At 35.6% G+C, this 19,836-nt stretch overlaps 2 protein-coding genes across 5 annotated transcripts; one reads left to right on the top strand and one right to left on the bottom strand.

Moving 5' to 3' along the window:
• The first annotated feature begins 35 nt into the window (after positions 1-35).
• On the top strand, positions 36-10,894 carry LOC137820099 (chaperone protein ClpB4, mitochondrial). Its single transcript, XM_068623910.1, has 12 exons — positions 36-464; positions 1,001-1,219; positions 1,297-1,534; positions 1,981-2,176; positions 3,268-3,322; positions 4,389-4,539; positions 5,262-5,570; positions 5,758-6,023; positions 6,112-7,041; positions 8,759-10,181; positions 10,296-10,397; positions 10,489-10,894. Exons 1-10 carry the CDS (start codon positions 201-203, stop codon positions 9,062-9,064), a joined length of 2,934 nt encoding a protein of 977 aa, XP_068480011.1. The 5' UTR covers positions 36-200; the 3' UTR covers positions 9,065-10,181; positions 10,296-10,397; positions 10,489-10,894.
• Positions 10,895-14,782: 3,888 nt separating this feature from the next.
• Positions 14,783-19,088, bottom strand: LOC137820100 (pentatricopeptide repeat-containing protein At4g39952, mitochondrial). 4 transcript variants are annotated; one of them, XM_068623913.1, is made up of 5 exons: positions 16,424-19,082; positions 16,000-16,231; positions 15,301-15,382; positions 15,154-15,229; positions 14,783-14,969 (listed from the first exon to the last, which is right to left on the bottom strand). In XM_068623913.1, the coding sequence occupies exon 1, from the start codon at positions 18,962-18,964 to the stop codon at positions 16,712-16,714; it is 2,253 nt and encodes a 750-aa protein (XP_068480014.1). In that variant the 5' UTR covers positions 18,965-19,082; the 3' UTR covers positions 14,783-14,969; positions 15,154-15,229; positions 15,301-15,382; positions 16,000-16,231; positions 16,424-16,711. The 4 variants fall into 4 exon arrangements, with proteins under 4 accessions (XP_068480014.1, XP_068480013.1, XP_068480012.1 ...); XM_068623912.1 differs by having other exon boundaries at positions 14,783-15,229; XM_068623914.1 differs by lacking the exon at positions 14,783-14,969 and having other exon boundaries at positions 15,050-15,229; positions 16,129-16,231.
• Positions 19,089-19,836: the final 748 nt, after the last annotated feature.

The following is a 19,836-nucleotide window of genomic DNA, read 5'->3' as shown; positions in this document are numbered from 1 at the left end:
TATCTGTCAAAAAGTTAAGTAGGAGGAGTTAATGAGAATTTAGACTTATTTTTAAATTCAAGAAAAAGAAAAAGAAAAGAAAAAGAAGGTAAAATGTAGAACATTCTACCAAGTTCCCTTCCCAAGCTTTTTCAGTTGCTTGACAATGCTAACCGCACTGTAACGCTGCTCAGGCCAAAGAATCTTCGCTCTCGCCGTCAATGGCTGCCAGACGAACTCCGACGCTAGCCAAATCGCTTTTCGCCGCCGTAACTGCTTCTAGAACCTCTCGTTCCCGGTCCGCGCGACGACTCTTCTCCGCCATAACTCGTGCTTCGGAGACTTCTCCGAATGTCCTTTCTCGGTCTCAGATTGTCGACGCACTTGCGGCCAACAATGTCGCCTCCGCCAAATTCCTCTCCCTCTCTTTCACCCGCAGCTTCCACGCCACTAATCCTTCCCTCCGCTCTGCTGCAAGCTCTCAGGTGTCAAAATTCGTTTCACATTCTTTCGTTAGTCCTATTATACCAATATCGTTACGTCACGAATTTGGTCCTCGTTGTCGAGCATTGGTCAAATTATGATTGATAATCGAGGACGTTGAATTGTAGGGTGAAATTTCAGTTTATAATTATTAGGCAAACTGTATAATTTGACTGCGATCATGATAAACTAAGTTTCTCTATAAACACTTAAAAAGGAAAAGAACATATAAAGTATAATGAACTGTGTGTATGTGACAAGTTAAACTTAACATATGCGCTTAACTTTCATAGAAACTCTCTCGTTAACTACTCTAAAGATTAGTTGCATAAGTTGATTTTAGCGCCTATTGCGTTGGTTTGATTTTTTTCCTTTTTCGGTTTGTTAAAACATCGGTTTTTATCCTGTTTGGCTGCTGAACATTGTATCATCATACCAATTCTTTAGACCCTGTGACTGGATAATAAAATTGGAAATTGATGAGCAAGTCCGTGTCTCCCTTTTCTGGTTTAATGATGTGTTATTTGTTATATATCAGGTAGCCCAGACTGAATTCACAGAAATGGCATGGGAGGGGATTCTTGGGGCTGTTGATGCGGCTCGGGTTAGTAAACAGCAAATTGTGGAGTCTGAGCACTTAATGAAAGCCCTTTTGGAGCAAAAGGATGGCTTGGCACGAAGAGTGTTTACTAAGACAGGATTGGACAACACGTCTGTTCTACAGGCTACTGATGATTTTATAGCGAAGCAACCTAAGGTGTGTTTGCTGGGGATATAGATAATAGATTTGTGTTGGTATTGTGGCAAATTCTGACCTGCGGTTTTATTTGGCAGGTTACTGGCGACACTACTGGACCTGTTATAGGCTCACATCTTAGCTCCCTCTTGGATAATGCGCGAAAGTACAAGAAAGAAATGGGGGATGAGTATGTGTCTGTGGAGCACTTATTGCTTGCATTTCATTCAGATAAGAGGTTTGGGCAGCAGTTGTTCAAGAATCTTCAGCTTAGCGAGATAACTTTGAAGGATGCTGTACAAGCTGTTCGGGGAAGTCAAAGAGTCACTGATCAAAGTACAAGTCTATATTTTAATGTTTCTATTTTTCCATAAACATAGGTGCACATGATTGGTTCCATCTTTAATTACAATATAGTTGAAAACTGTTATAGTTTAGAAATGAACATGGAAGCAAATTGTAGCAGAAGTATAAAATATTATGTTTGTTGGGAGGATTACTAGAAAAAAGAGAGGATATTGATTATTAATGATTCTTATAAGCTAGAGCATAAAAGGTACAAATAACTTAAGTAGCAAGTTATAAGTTGTTGTCATATTTGATTTGTAAGGTGCCTGTTGTTTCAACTGGCCTGTGTCATATTTTATAATTTTCTAAGCTGAGCCTTGTTTTTACACTGTTTCTTTATGTTTGGTCAACTCTAATATCTTGTCTCATTGCTGTTTTGTTTGTCATATTTCTATCTTACATTATTTTTCTTATTTGGAAATAACTGTATGTAGATCCGGAGGGGAAATATGAGGCATTGGATAAGTATGGAAACGATCTGACTGAACTTGCTAAGCGTGGCAAGCTTGATCCTGTCATAGGTCGAGATGATGAAATTCGGCGCTGTATCCAGATATTATCAAGGAGAACAAAAAACAATCCGGTTATTATTGGTGAACCCGGTGTTGGCAAAACTGCAATAGCTGAAGGGTTTGTCTTATATAATGTTATAGCAATTATTTGAAATGCGTCATACCAATATAAGTTCTTGTTGTTATTTTTGTACCTTATATTTTGAGCATATTTTTCCTTTTGCCATTATTTTAGTTTTTCATTATGTGTATGCTAATGTTGAGTTAGGATATTGATATCCTTCTATTTGCCAGAACAAAATTTATCACGAGCACTTTGAATTCTTGGTTTGTTTATGTCTTGTTTTTTTGCCTGTAAGATTATCACTTCACAATAACCCGTCTTTATAAAACATGCTTACAGTTTCTTTCTTCATGGGAGTTTAGTCAAGGTTTTGAATCAAGGCTAAAATCCGTAAACATGAAACAAGTACTGAGTTTTTTGATATATACATATTTTGTTTAATTGATATGAGCTTTGGAAATTGACTGTATGCATGCTGATTAACTAGAACAAATTTTTGGAGCGGTGCCTTTTTAACTAACTGCTTCAAGTTCCAACGATTGAGGAAGTTAAACAATTGAAATAGAATGGGGAACTGAGATCCAAGTGGGTTAGGAAAGATCTATTGATGTATTGGAGGCCATTATATTAGGAGCATATGTGATACACAACAACGTGTCTTGGATTTGTCATTTTTAGTTCATTCTGTACTAGAAACTGCATGATGACAATTATTCATGGAAAATAGCTGACGGTAGTGAACAGGTATTTATCAGAATTAAATGTAATTTGAAAAGTACGTTGTTATTTGCAGTTTGTGGGTAGAGAATATTCTCTGGCTCTGGGACAGCAAGTGCATTGTTGTATTATGTATGGTTTTCATATTCAGTGTTGTATTTCATTAGTTTACCAATTGGTGTTCTATCAATGTGATGTAAGTAATTGCCATCACGTATTTTTTATATAAAACTAATGCAGAATCACTGAAACAAGTTATTTCATCAATGGATCCTTCTTAATCCTCTAGGATTTTGGTTTCCCATAAAAAATATGTGTTATATTTAGAGTGGCAGTAGCTTATACTTTTTTATACTGGACTAAGTATTACCTTTGTTATCATATGTGTTGTTTCTTTATTCTACCAAAATCTTTTTATTATTTTGCAGATTAGCTCAACGTATTGTGCGTGGTGATGTTCCTGAGCCCTTGATGAACAGAAAGGTTGAGCTCCTATTGTTTTTACTTTTTATTATAAGCTTATAATGAGTTGAGTTTTTTATTATGTAGTGTCAAGTCTAAATGCAGGCTGATTATATAAAAGCTTCTGAAAAAGGTCTAATCAAGCTCCTAACATATCGTAGTGTTGTAGTTTCCTGATACCCTGAACTGAGCTTTCTTACAGCTATAATGTCCATTTTATTTCTATTGCTTTTTCATTTCAAGACCTGTCACAAAGCTTAGGTACTTCTAAATACATAGAAATCTCCTCCTACCACAATGCAGACAAACGGATAAGGATTTTTTTGCTATTCTAAAATACAAAGCATGCTTCTTTCCTACTGTTGTAATTGAGAGATTTTTGGTATGCTGATAAAAAAAGAGATTTTTGGTATTAGGGAGGAAATTGAGAATATAGACTTTTTAATATTATTATTTTAAGAATTATGACGTGTTAATAACACATGATTATATGACTACAAATGTAGATTATTCCTGATTTTTACAAACCATAATCCTAACTAAAAGGAAACAAATTATGAGATATGGAAATAGGAAACCAATCCTAAAGGATAATTGAAATATGCGAAGATATGATCAAAAGATAATTTAGGATATTTTCATACATTATAATATTACCGTTCAAAACAAGATATTTGAAGTGGCGTGCAAAATATTATTTGAGCATGCTGTCACTGTAATTAGTTGCCTTAAAATATATTAATTTTTCCTATTTGAAACTCTGGAGGTTTCCTTGATCATTCTCAAGCTTTATTGTTGTCTCCATGAACAGTTATGACATTGAACTTGTACTTGGAACACTTTATGAAATGTGTCACATTATGGTTCATATTTTCTTTCCTAACTTTTTCTCTGAAATGTAAAATTGTTATGAAGTGCAGCTTGCTGCTGCAAAGCTCTTCCTAATCTGCTATACTTTGCGGTCCAATGACCTTCATATTACACTTTTTCTTAACTTTTGCTTGGCAGCCTTGGCAAGCGATGCAGTGCTGTAAGTTTTGTTGTTTAAATTTGTACTAAATTTGCTTTTATTCTTTTTGGGTTATAGTTGATCTCCCTGGATATGGGTTCATTGCTTGCTGGGGCCAAGTATCGTGGAGATTTTGAAGAAAGGTTGAAAGCTGTCCTAAAGGAAGTTACAGCATCAAATGGGCAAATAATTTTGTTTATTGATGAAATTCATACTGTTGTAGGTGCAGGTTGGTACCTTATTCATAATATGGACATTTAGAATATTGTGTACTTTTTATTTGTTAGAGATGTAATATTACCATTCACATGCTTTGACCTAATAACTTAAATCTTTAGGATAGTTATTCATTACATGGTACCATAGCCTCTTTAGCTTAGTGGTTCAGAGTTTGGTCCTGGCTGGTCCTCATTTTTCTATAAAATGTTGATTTTTTTCAAGATAGGTGGATCTGTGCATTCTGTGTTTTTTTAAGCTCAAAAGGCTCCTGTATGAGAGAGTGTCTTAGACATGTCATATAAAACCAATTTTATGTTGCCACTTAACTTAGGCTTTTGAAACCCACCTCCAATGCCCTCTCCCCCCATCCCTACAAATCAGGGATATATGTTATCAATTCTTGGTTCTAATCTATTAATGAACAAAATAATTGATTTCTGCAGTCAAAGCAGCTTAATCTGAAAATAATTTCTTCAGACTTGGGGGCAGGGAAATCGCTAATAGTCTAGTGATGGGAGAAAGTAAATCTATAGTCATACTGTCTCTAGCGGACCCTTTAATTGTTTGGACGCCAATATTTATCCTTTTGCATGACTATGACTATATGCTTTCTTGGCCAGATTGGAGTGACATTCTGTTTCATATATGGTTATCCACCTTATTTTTTGCCAGTACTTATATGCAACCAATTAGTAATACGGTCTTTTTTGGTCAATGGCTCCTAACTAACAGGGGCTACAAGTGGTGCAATGGACGCCGGGAACTTGTTGAAGCCAATGCTTGGAAGAGGTGAACTTAGATGTATAGGAGCAACTACATTGAATGAGTATAGAAAATATATTGAAAAGGATCCTGCACTGGAGCGTAGATTTCAGCAAGTGTTTTGCAGTCAACCATCTGTTGAAGATACAATATCCATTCTTCGTGGGTTGCGTGAACGGTATGAGTTGCATCATGGAGTCAAAATATCAGACAGTGCACTTGTTTCAGCTGCAGTTCTTGCAGATCGATACATTACAGAGCGCTTTTTACCTGACAAAGGTAAGATCTGACATTAGCCGATATATAATGGGTCAATTCCTTTGTAATAATTTATTTTAGGGTTACTTGCAGAAGTTTGGTCTTAGCTAGGACAGGGTAAAGTTAGTTTAGAAAAAAAAAACCATTTCATCTCTCTCTCTTATAAGCCTTTAGATTGTTAATAGCTTGGAATTTTTTTCCCTTTTAGCCATTGATCTTGTTGATGAAGCTGCTGCGAAGCTGAAGATGGAGATAACCTCTAAGCCTACTGAATTGGATGAGATAGACAGGGCAATATTGAAATTGGAGATGGAAAAACTCTCTTTGAAAAATGACACTGACAAGGCATCTAAAGAAAGATTAAGTAAGCTCGAAAATGATTTGAGTTTACTTAAACAGAAGCAAAAAGAATTGGCAGAACAATGGGACAATGAAAAAGTTTTTATGACACGAATAAGGTCAATCAAAGAAGAGGTAATGTTTAGTTTGTATGTAGTCAGTCACAGTCCCCCTCCCCCTCTGGAAAAGAATTATGCACCTTACATGTTGTAAACATTTGCAGATTGATAGAGTCAACCTAGAGATGGAAGCTGCTGAACGTGATTATGACCTGAACCGTGCTGCTGAGCTCAAGTATGGAACTTTGATGTCCCTTCAGCGCCAATTAGAAGAAGCTGAAAAGAACCTAACTGACTTCCGAAAGTCTGGGAAATCTTTACTTCGAGAAGAGGTCACTGACCTTGATATTACTGAGATTGTTAGCAAATGGACTGGTATACCATTGTCAAACTTCCAACAAACAGAGAGAGAAAAATTAGTCTTGCTGGAACAGGTTCTTCACAATAGAGTGGTTGGTCAGGATATCGCTGTAAAATCTGTGGCTGATGCAATTCGCCGTTCAAGGGCTGGATTGTCTGATCCAAACCGGCCAATTGCAAGCTTCATGTTCATGGGTCCAACTGGTGTTGGCAAAACTGAGCTTGCCAAGGCTTTGGCTGGTTACTTGTTTAACACTGAAAATGCTCTTGTTAGAATTGATATGAGTGAGTACATGGAGAAACATGCTGTTTCACGTTTAGTTGGAGCCCCTCCTGGTTATATTGGTTATGAAGAAGGAGGTCAGCTGACTGAAGTGGTCCGGAGAAGACCCTACTCTGTGGTCCTATTTGATGAAATAGAGAAGGCACATCACGATGTCTTCAACATATTGTTACAGTTGTTGGATGATGGAAGGATTACTGATTCCCAAGGAAGGACTGTTAGCTTCACGAATTGTGTTGTGATTATGACTTCAAACATTGGTTCACATAATATACTTGAAACTCTTCGTAGCACACAAGATGATAAAACTGGAGTCTATGATAAGATGAAGAGACAAGTTGTTGAGTTGGCTAGGCAAACATTTCGTCCAGAATTCATGAATCGCATTGACGAATATATTGTGTTCCAGCCTTTGGATTCCAAACAGATAAGCAAAATAGTGGAGCTCCAGGTAATTGATATGTTTAAATTAACTTAATCTCTTTAAACTTAATTTGATTTCTTCGATTTCCTCAGTAAATAGTTGCTCTTTTTAACATACTTATAATCGTACTAAAGTTTCTTTAGATTGTTTACAATTTAATCCGTGTAAAGTTGTTCTTTTGGTTTGATTTCCATTCTGAATAAACCATCAATTTGATTTCTCAAGTAAAAACCCAAACAACCCTAACAACCATGAAAACACTAAAAAACCTAGAAACCCTATAAACTGTAAAACCCTTATAACCCCTAGAAACCGTAAAAACCCTAAAATATGTAAAAACCCCAGTAACTCTAAAAACCATGGAATCCTTAAAAACATTAGAAACCCTAAAACCCCAATAAACCACATGAAACCCTAAAACCCATAGAAACCATAAACCTATAAAGAACTCTAAAATCCTAAGAACCCTAAACAAGTAACAAGTAGTAGATAACAGGTAACATGTAGCAGGATAAAATGTAAAATGTAGAAATAAGGAATTTCCTTTTAGGGTCTAGGGTCTAGGGTCTAGGGTCTAGGGTCTAGGGTCTAGGGGGTCTAGGGTATAGGGGGTCTAGGGTATAGAGGGTCTAGGGTCTAGAGGGTCTAGGGGGTCTAGAGGGTCTAGAGGGTCTAGAGGGTCTAGGGGGTCTAGAGGGTCTAGAGGGTCGAGGGACTAGAGGGTCGAGGGACTAGAGGGTCGAGGGGCTAGAGGGTCGAGGGTTTAGAGGGTCGAGGGTTTAGAGGGTCGAGGGTTTAGAGGGTCTAGGGACTAGAGGGTCGAGGGACTAGAGGGTCTAGGGACTAGAGGGTCTAGGGACTAGAGGGTCTAGGGACTAGAGGGTCGAGGATTTAGAGGGTCTAGGGACTAGAGGGTCTAGGTACTAGAGGGTCTAGGGTCTAGAGGGTCTAGGAACTAGAGGGTCTAGGGTCTAGAGGGTCTAGAGGGTCTAAGGTCTAGGGGGTCTAAGGTCTAGAGGGTCTAGGGTCTAGAGGGTCTAGAGGGTTTAGAGGGTCTAGGGTCTAGAGGGTCTAGGGACTAGAGGGTCTAGGGTCTAGAGGGACTAGAGGGTCTAGGGACTAGAGGGACTATAGGGTCTAGAGGGTCTAGAGGGTCTAGAGGGTTTAGAGGGTCGAGGGTTTAGAGGGTTTAGGGACTAGAGGGTCTAGGGACTAGAGGGTCTAGGGGGTCTAGGGACTAGAGGGTCTAGGGACTATAGGGTCTAGGGACTATAGGGTCTAGGGACTAGAGAGTCTAGGGTCTAGAGGGTCTAGGGACTAGAGGGTCTAGGGTCTAGAGGGTCTAGGGACTAGAGGGTCTAGGGACTAGAGGGTCTAGGGTCTAGAGGGTCTAGGGACTAGAGGATCTAGGGAGGGTCTAGAGGGTCTAGGGTCTAGAGGGTCTATGGACTAGAGGGTATATGGTCTAGAGGGTCTAGGGTTTAGGGTTTATTACCTTCTCTCCTCAATAGTTAAAATAAAAAAAAATTATAAAGTAGTCCTTTAAGTATTGTAATCTATCATCTTATTAATGTATTTTACTAATGTTGAAGGATTAATTTTAATATTTTTGGGACTATTTATATAATTTCATCACTTTAAGAATTAAAGAAGGTTAATACTTTAGCAACCAAATTGATGGTATATTATTATATTCTGATGGCTGGGGCGGCATGCTAATGTTACGTTTTCTTACCTTCTATAGATGGAACGTGTGAAAAACAGGCTTAAGCAAAAGAAAATTGATCTTCATTTCACAGAAGAAGCTGTTAAACATCTTGGTGTACTGGGTTTTGATCCAAATTTTGGTGCAAGACCAGTTAAGAGAGTTATACAACAGTTAGTTGAAAATGAAATTGCTATGGGAATTCTTAGGGGAGATTTCAAAGAAGAGGACTCAATTATTGTGGATGTTGATGTGGCTCCATCAGGCAAAGAACGTTCTCTAAATAGACTACTTATTAAGAAGTTGGACAGCCCTGTTGCGGATGCCATGGTTGTCAATCACTAATTTTGCCCACTGCAGAGCTTTCACATAGATAAAAGCGTAGTTCACACCTTTTTTTAAACTCGGTAGGACGCGACCGTAGTCCTTGTGTTTTATTAATGTTTTTCTTTTTGTGTGTAATTATTGTCATAAGAATAGTCTGTTTCAGAATATTTGTTGATTGAAAAGGTCATTAAATATCCTGAATTTTATAGATATTTTAATCATATATAACTGCAATTATAGTTTTGGTCTATTGATGCTTTTAGAGATACTCCTAATATTAGAAACAACTTCCATTTGAAGTTGGCTAATTCTCCCTGCAGCAGATCAATTTTGATCTGCACCCATCATTCCAAATTGTCCTTGTCATCTTTTTCGCCATCCTGAATGAAGAAAAAAAAAGCTTTTAGATTTTAGCACCCGGAAAACATTACTATGTTGTGGATTATCATATTTGAAAAACACATTCTGGATTTGTATATTTAAAATTGTCCGGATTTGTATATTTAAAACTATCTTATTTATACTGTGAATATAAATATCCAAAAAAATAAGGATAAAGCAGACATTATACTGTGAATATAAATATAAAAAAATAAGGGTAAAATAGACAAAAAAAAATTTGTGGTGTTGGGTGTAAGTCATAATTTGTGCCAGGAGAATTAGCCTTTGGTACCAAAGTCACCAAATAAGCTCAATTTAGAAGCCCACAGTTATATTTGATCGTATTCTTATTTTATCTTTTTTTTCACTTATTGATGATACTGAGAAATAATGGTAAATTAAGAAGGAATAACAGATCATTTGAAATAAATTAAAACAACAGCTATTAGTATTAGAAAGTACGAAAAAAAATCGTTGCAGCCCAAACAAGCTTGACTTAAAAGTTAAGAAATGAAATTATAACATACTTTTATAAAACGGTTCACGTCGATCCCCTTCTCGCTGTTCTTTTTGAAATCGATCCCGCACTGGCGCAACAACAGATGTGCAACAGCACCGACAACAACAGTGTTTCGCTCAATACTCAAATTGAGTCCCAACCCGTAAACACTTTCGTCAAAAGCGTTTGTTTCCGCCACCGTCGCCAATACCGGTCCGGTTTCGACTTCCTAGGCCGAGCCGTCAACGAAATCAGGTCCGCTCCTGCCATTTTTTTGACTGTAATAGGTAGAGTTTATGAAACATTTGTTGCAATCCTCACTGAAATGGAACCGAACCTGTATCGCTTCCTCGCGTTTTGAATTTTCAGAGCGGAATGGCGTACGAACAACACAAACCCACGCGACCATGGATCCAGGATGCACTACCTATGCTAGTGGTTATTCTGATAGCAGCGCATGTCCTCGCTATGGTCATTTTTTCTCTCCTCTCATCTCTCTAATTTCAAATAAATTCCGCCATTTCTATCTCTAATCACTCTATGTTCATTCGATTTACTTCAGGTGTATTGGATTTATAGATTAGCAACCCAGAAACAGCCGCAGCGTAGGAGAAAGGCTCACTGAAGGTCAAGGTTCGTCATCTATGAACCCTAATTTACCTCCTACCAAAATCTTAGCCGCTGTAGAATGTGGTTAGTCCTCATTTTATCGGCCTAATTTGATAATGATCGCGGCATTTACTAGTTCACTTAGTGCAAATGGATTGAATTCAAATGCAGCTTCTTAGTGTTTCCTCACTTGTTTATATTGTTGGGATTTTAATATATGGTCTCTTGTAGAGCATGCTTTTAATTTAGATAATTTATTCGGTTTATTTTAATCAATTTTCTCAGCAGTTCCTGTGTGATGTATACCTTTGCATTCTGATTTCTCGGAAACAAATAAAATTTAGTTTTTGTTTACTCAATACTTACTCTTGAAGACTGTTTTTTTCCTGTATATGTTCTTTCCTGCACGGCCTCTTTACAATTCCCCAGCACCTATAGGATAGCTCGAGCATGTTGGGAGAAGTAAAATGATTATCTGGTTCCATATTAGTGCTTAATACATTTTTTTTAAGGTTGTGTGAATGGTATTGTTTAATGATACAAAGCAGGCAGGGTATAGTAGTAGAACATGGACAATTATACTACTACTATGTTTTGTTTTTATCTGGAATACTACTAATCTATTAGATGATATGAACAAGTTTGAAATATAATTTAATTTAATTTATTAAACTTGCAACTGTAGCTTAGTGTTACTCCAGCATGATTTTTGGGCGTCCAAAACATTTTTTCTGATAAAAGACGAAAAAGTTACTGGAGAGATTATTGAAAGAATATAGTCCTGCAATTTGTATGCACCCTCAACTTTATGAATATGATTTTTTAGTGTTTCAATTGAAGTTATGTTAGAGGTTGGTCAGCTCCATGTAATTCCAAAGGTAATGGTTTCTCTTGGAATTTGACTTCTCTAAAGGGATGATGTGCACACCTTTGATTTCCTAATTAACATTCTATTCTCAAGAGTCTTCATAGAAGAGTGGATGGGGTGTGTTTGAATCCTCCTATGGAGTGGGAGAATGGGATGATTCCTTCTCTCACGTATGCCAAGATTATGAGGAATGTTGAGGTTGGATGAGAGTATTTTATGTTAATACCCTTAAAATATTAATAATATTAATTATTTTATTAGCATAATTATATATATACAATATATAAAATTAAATATTAGATAAATTTATTTGATAAATTTATTTGAATTTAACACAATTATTTTTTATTACAAAATAAGAGTAATTATGAATATTACATATTAGAAAAAAATAATTAATTCAAACTTACACAAAAATATACCATAATCCACAATTAAAATATTTTTTAATAATAAAGATAAATTTGTTAACTTATATTTTATATTTTTAAAATAAATTTTAAATTATCTCATAACTATTACATTACTCACAAATTTTAATAAATTATATTCACAAATTCACTCTATCATCCTCCTCCTCTCTAATCCACTTCTTCTCCTCTTCACATATCTTTACCTCAATTCAAACACAACATTAAAGAGGAAGTATAATGCATAGATGGTTGGTTTTGATGAGGGTTGGGTTGGGTTTATATGACGCTACTTTCACTTCTATTCAACATCTTTTCTCTTCTACTATCTCAATACTTTTCTTTGTCTTCCACGTTCAAAAACATAATCAACCCTCCACCTTCTATCTGTAAATTATGTTGCTGTCCATCCACTTCTCATCAAACTACCTAACCATCCTACACATACACACAAAAATGACATAAAATAATTGTTTTTGTTTAGAAGACAAAGATACTTGTTTTTACTTTTTCTGGTCAAACATAGATTTCTATAGTTTTATATTAACTAATTTGGTTTTCAAAATTTTAGAAACATGTGAATTTGATCTTTTTTTTAACTCAATCTTTGATTTCTATTCTTTAAATGACTATATTAAAGTTTGGATTTTATTTTTAATTTTTTATCACATTATATATTTTCATAGTTTTATCCTTAAAAAAATGTCTAAATGGATGTAGATTAAGGAAATAGAACAACCTTATCATAATATTTCTTTTTCGTTTCCTCAATGAAATTTCCTTCCCTTTCACGATAATTTAAGATCTTAAGTTAAATTATACTCAAAACCCCCTAAACACTACTCTAGTCTTTCATAATCTAATCCTAAAATCTTTTGTATGCATATTTTATTTTATTTTTACGTCGGAATGTATACTTTCACATGCTGGTATGATTAAGTGGAAAAAAATGAACGATTTTGTGTATATTTTAACTTATTAGTAAGTATTTCCTGTACTGTAAAATTATTTAAATTAATTAAAATAAAAAATTTGAGTAACCTACATTTAAAAAAACATTTTTTAAATGAAAATAATATTTTTATTCTAATAAATTAAGGTTTGGAAAAAGTAAATGAACCTCAAGTAACATAAGGTTCAGTTTTTAAAATAAAATAATTGTTAAATAACAACGAAATTACTTTTTTGGCAATATGTTTTTATCAATATTTGGAATTTATTAGAAATCATCAAATTTGATGAATATCGTATTATATTTAATAATATTTCCTTATTTTGACAGTTTTCAATAAAATTTCATCAATATTACATCAATTAAAGAAATAAAGATATAATAATTAACAATGATAATAAGTTTATTTTTTTAATCTTAATAAGAATATGCGCAAATCAGAAAATAATAAATAAAATTTATAGTTTTTAAAAATTCAAGAAAACGTATTTTATACAAAATTACAAGCTAAATTATGTTTTCTATTTAAGTAATATAAATTTACTCATTTATTATAATAATTTAATTAATAAAGATATTCATTAGGAATAATTTTATTTTTTTTAATAGCAAAGAATGTCTCCCTCGTAACTAAAATCATGACATTTAAAATGAGTGTTTTTTATAAAATATATATATATATATATATATATATATATATATATATATATAAACAAATTGATGTTTCAAAATTGGAATGTTATATACATATGATAATAATAAAATAAAAAATGCGAACACAGGTCACAAGAGAGCCTCAATATATATATATTTAAAAGTAAAAATAGTAAAAAAAAAAAAACAGAAATCATTTTTACTCAAACCAACTAATTCTAAAAACATACAAATTTTATAATTAGATATAAAGATACAAATTGAAACTGGTAAAATTTTATTTACCTTTTAATTGAAAATAAAATAAGAGACGCAAATTTATCTACATTAAATCAATATTGACAAAATGTACATTTTTTTTAATAATTAATCAAAACATAATTAAAAGATTAAAAAACACTAAGTGAGCAACGCCGTAAATAGTGGTTTTTAGGGTCTTGTTGCGGAAGACAGGACAAATGATGAGTTTCAATATGAATCTAAGTTGTCGAGACCTAATCTTGTTATTCTTCTGTAATGTAACGAATCTCTTCCCTACCTTGTGGGAGAGAGATTACGTCAAAAACTCTAAACTCGAAGATCTAATGGTGATTTTTAATATGAATCTATGTTGTCGAGACCTAATCTTGTTATTCTTCTGTAATGTAACGAACCTCTTCTTTCCTACCTTGTGGGAGAGAGATTACGTTAAAAACTCTAAACTCGAAGATCTAATGGTGATTTTGAAGACGCTTCGACATATTATTTGTGGTGAAAGGAATAGGTGGTGTGTAAGTAAGAAAGATGTTGGAGTCAAGAACACTCGCAAAAACCATCATGCGAGACCAAGTTTTATCTCTCTCATATTTAAAATTGTTCTTTATTTACCAACTGCTCAAATAATTACTAAATAATCAAAATAAAATATATTAAATAGGTAAAATAGGAAAAATAAAATATATTAAATAGATAAAATAGGAAAAAAATTTATATAAAACAAAATTACAGTTATCGAACGGTTTAAAAAGGAATTTTTTTTTTTCATATATATAGAAGAAGATATAGATAATATGTGAATTTTGCATTTTACTGACAATACTAATTGGATAATTCACTGAAAGTTATTATGATCAAGATTCTTTAAAAATATACTCACCATTACGGTTATAAAGTAATATGATACCCCGTGTTTACGAGTGTGAATTCTTTTGATATGTGATTGAACTAGTTTAATAAATGGACTAACTGAATGAGTCTTATTGACTTAAGAAAAAGTCCGAAAATAATATGAAATATATACTTTATTCTTATTTTTATTTTTATTTTAATAGAATATGTAAATAAAGATTAACACTTTTAAATTAAAATGTGAACATTTATATGACAAGACAATTGTGTAAATATATAAATTGATTAAAATGTTTATCTGATTTAATTTCTTTAATATGAATTATACACATGAACTGTTCATTCACAGTTCCTTATCTTGCAAACACACTTCCTTCTTCTCTCTACTTTTTCATGCAACGCTCCATCCTTCGCCGTATTCTGCTTTAGCAAATATCTTCCCTCTACTCAAAACCAAAAACCACAGCTCAAACCTTCTTTTCTGTGGAATTGTTGTGTTCTTTATCTCTTGTTCAAATTCTTATGTTGTGTGGTGAGACTTACCCGCAGATGGAAGAATGACGAGCCAAGAAAAGAGAATAAAGACGAGACAAGAAATTAAGGTGGTGTTTGGAATGACGCACTAACCTGAAGATTGAAAGGTTCTTTAACACCCTTTTTCTGCTCAGGCTGATGGAGTAAATTAGTATGTGGTCTCCAGTTCCTAGAAATATATTAAAATTAAATTGATGGAGATGAAAGACCAAACTTGTGTACAAGAATAAGCGTGCTTACCACATTGCCATTCTAGACAGCAACGAAGTTGGTCAACAATCAGCAAATGCAAAGAAACCATTCTTTAACCAATGCTTAATGACTGCAATTAGGAATATTGATATGTAATGGATACAAAAGTAAAACATGCATTGAATTAAATGCAATTGATATGGATTCTGTGTATGGTTACCATCACATCAGGTATTAGCATGACTTTACAGTAAAGCTGCTTTCCTACGAAGCGGAATAGGCTAACCGTATTCATGATATATGTCTCACCTTAAAAACTATAGAACATGCTGAATGACTGCTTTAAATCAATAATAAGCTTCGAAAAAGGATATAAAAGCTAGTGATCACATATCCCCAATTCAACAATAATACCAAAGGACGTAAAAGGAAGTAGAGAAAAACAATATGAATAAGAGAAAATATCAGTGGCACCGAAAGTCAATGATGTTACTAAAAGAATAGGGGATAAATTTGCTTGGAAATATAATTAGGCAGCACTTTCAACTTTTCCACATGTGAAATGGGGAGCTTGTGAAATGCACCGATTACCATATAGAATATGTGAAAATGGGATAATTTGGTAAAAAGCCTTTTCCATGACATCGGTATGATATCTTCACCATCTATGTCGTAAAAACTGATACCCTCAAGACAATATTGTCATCATAAAATAAAGAGAAACGAAGAAAAAAAGAGAGAAATAACCTTGTCAAACATTTGCACACAGTTCTATGACTTTGGACAGCGTACAAACAGAAAACCCAGCACATGATCCTTGTTATTTATAATTCTTTACCGGGAATCCAATAATGAACGGAAAAAGTAAAAGGATACCCCCAATCAGCAATGCTTCTCTCACGTTCCTCTGCCACGTGTTTAACTATCTGAGAAAGTAAATGAAAAAAGGTCACCGGGAATCAGAAGCACGTTTAATGACCTGAAAAAAAAAAATCATTGAAACTTTTAGTCACAACACGAGGAAGCTCCAGAAAAACCTTCGTTTCTAAAAACTATTATATATTAACAAATCAATAAAAAAAGAAACATTTTGGATAAGAGCATGTCTTAAATAAATTAAGCATCAAATTTCAAAGGAATCGAACAATGTACTGCCGAATCAAATACCAACTTTATGGAAACTTGGTCTTCTCTCCCTCCCGCCAAACCTCACTGGCACTGCTAGCTGAGGCATGAACTCTTATGATTTACAGAATTAAAGCCTCCACTAAGAGGGTTAATTTTTTGGAATGTCAAATACAATGTGGAAAGTTTCGTCAGCTCAGTTGCTCAACGACAAAGCTCATGGATGGCTTATAAAATGAGCAAAATTGAGAAGGTTAAGCATATTGGCCCTTGGTAAACTTCCACTAGTTTTCTTTAACATTTTCATAATTTTCGAGGGAAGAGAAGTTTCATCTCAGAGCAGACTCCAACCAGCTTTCTTTCCCATTAAACATCTCTCTTTCATTGTCCTTCTCACATTTTCGGCTTCTTCCCACCTCCCAATGGAGCTATACAAATTGGCCAACATTATATAGTACCCGTCATTTTCTGGTTCAGAGTCAATAGCATAAGTTGCAATACTTATTCCCATCTCTACTTGATTGTAAGTTTTACAATGACCTAACAAAGCTCCCCAGACACCGCTGTCTGGAGAAATAGGCATAGATAGGACCATAGCTTTTGCTTCCTGCAGATTACCTGACCTTCCCAAAAGATCTACCATACAAGTGTAGTGCTTTAAATTGGGACTCAATGAATAACTCAGCATTCTCGCGAACACGTACTTCCCTTCTTCAGCAAGTCCTGCATGGGCACATGCTGAGAGAAGAGAGAGGAAGGTAATTTCGTTGGGCATAACGTTTGATTCCTCCATACGTCGGAATATTTCCAAAGCAGATTCTGCATATCCATTCATTCCATAGCCTGAAATCATTGCATTCCAGCAAATTTCATCCTTCTCCATCATAGAGTCAAATACCATTCTCGACTTTTGCAGCTGACCACATTTAGCATACATATCAACCAACGCTGTGCCAAGAGGTAAATTGAGTCTAAAACTGCTTTCATTTATGTAGCGGTGAACTCTTTCTCCTTTCTCTAGAGATGCAAGGTGAGAACATGCTGAAAGCACTACCACAAGTGTGGCTGTATTGGGTTGCTGATCTTTAACCATTCTATTAAATAAATTTACAGCCTCTTCATGTTGCTTGATGTGAACATGACACGAAATCAAAGTGTTCCACGACACAACATCCCTCTGCGACCTGTTAAATATTCTCCAAGCAAAGGTCATCTTACCACATTTTCCATACATCTCTATGAGCGAGTTGGTGACCGAGATGTTACCATCCAAGAAACCCTTTATCACGTTGCAATGAATCGACCTTCCTAAATTAACTGCTCCCAACTGAGCACACGAGGCAACAGCTGAAACTACGCCAATTGAATCAGAACGAATACCCAAACATTGCATCTCCCTGAAGAGTTCAACACATTTCACGCTCTTCCCTATTCTATCATACCCAAAAACCATAAAGTTCCAGCACTCTCCGCTCCCGCGACACATTGGAAAAATCCTCTCTGCCAAACTTAACATTCCAAACTTGCAGTACATAAACAAGAGCAAATCATCAACTTTCTCATCATCCACGTAATGTCTCCTTATAATCACTCCATGAAACGCTTTCCCTTGAGACACATCCATGGAATTACCAAACCCCGAAAGCATGCAACCAATAACAATCCCATCTGGACGTATTTCGTTTTCCAGCATTTCTCTATACAACTTCACACACTCCCCCATCATCCCAAACCTCGCACAAACCCCGATGATGGACGTCCAAGACAAAAGATCTTTGTAAATCACCTCACAAAATGCTCGATACGCTTCTCGAGGGACCCCACATTTGGAATACATGGCCAAAACGGAAGACTGTAGAAAAGAAGCAACCCCGTGTTTAATAACCACCCCATGCAAGCACGCGCCTTCTCTCGCAGCCCCGAGATTCCCACACGCGAGAAACCCACCCTCCCACGTTCTCACGTTGGGCTTCTGGGTATCCTCACCAACCTCATGCATGTCGCGGAGACACTTCAAGCCCTTCTCCGGCTCCCCATTATGTACGTGGCCGATGATGAGTGCTGTCCAAGCAGCCACATCCCGAACAGGAATTTCATCAAACACCTTGCATGCACGGTCCATTTCACCACAACGCGAGTAAAACGACACAAAGGAAGTGGCTGAAGAATGGAAGAGGCCGGTTTTAAAGGCGAGAGCGTGGAGCGACGTGCCGTGGGGAAGGAGCGAGAGGTGCGCAGAGGCGGAGACGACGATGGGAAGAGTGAAATGGTTGGGAGAGAGGTTGGAGGCGCGCGTCATGTGTGAGAAGAGGGTGAGAGCGTGGGGGAAGAGAGAACGGGAGAAGAGGGATTTGAGGAAGGAGTTGTAGACGAAGGTGTCTTTGGAGGGAAGAGAGTGGAAGAGGGTGGAACACGAAACGTGATCGTTTTGGAGAGAGTCGTAGAGAGCGATGAGCTTTGCAGCAATGAAGAGGTTGGAGGAGTGGCCGCACGTCACCGCGAGCGCGTGGAAGCGGCGGAGAGATTCTATGGTTTTGACGTGCTTGGCGAGCAAGATGAGTTCCCCTACATCGTACACCTTCAACATTCCTCTCTGTTAACGCTTTCATTCACCTCCTAAAGCTTTTCTTACACACCATGCACTCGACCGTTATCAGCTGTAGAGAAAAACAATAAACTTCCTCGTATCCTATGACATCTATCAGCTCGACACTTTTACTAACCGTATCAAATATAAGTATCGGTACTCATATACACGATTTAAAAAATATTTGTTAGATTTTTAAAAATATTGGTGTCAGTTATACATAACTCGTATTAAAATAATTGTGATTTCATAAAATTAAAAAATTGATGAGAACCACCTCAAAGATCAGATTCGAGTATTTGAATCGTCGACCCATAACTATAGATTTGTTTGTAGAATAATGGTAGAATCTATTAGTCAACGTTTATGGAGTGTAAATAGGTTGACTAGTGAAATATTGATCGGTTATGTCTTTATTCTTTTTTGTGTGAAAAGCATAGTGCAAGTTAATAAAATAATTATTTGTGAGAGAAAGAAAACAAATAAGAAAATCCAATTTAACATAGAATGAATAGATAGATTGAGTGAAGAGGTATGAACAAATTGGTGACTATGTTGCTCACAAGGCTCCATCTCAGTGTGAAGAGACGAATAGACATGAGATTGGAAAAGTAGTATTCACGGATGAGCTATGTCCCTATGATAACACACCAACAATTTTAGTGTTGCCTTTTTATCGTAGAATTATTTGTTAGTATTGGCTGGAGTTGTTGAAACTAAAATTACTTACCCTTTCTTGGGTTCTTGTATTCCACAATAATATTTTTGTAGATATTTTTTCGATCGAGAATCTGAATTGAGGAGTAACTCTGAGAAGGAACATGATCTGACCGACGAAAGCAGAGTTCAACGGGTAGAATTTCTCTTAATTA

This window comes from Phaseolus vulgaris, chromosome 9, assembly GCF_000499845.2.
Source record: "Phaseolus vulgaris cultivar G19833 chromosome 9, P. vulgaris v2.0, whole genome shotgun sequence".
NCBI lineage: Eukaryota > Viridiplantae > Streptophyta > Magnoliopsida > Fabales > Fabaceae > Phaseolus > Phaseolus vulgaris.
This window is presented reverse-complemented; position numbering and strand designations above follow the sequence as displayed.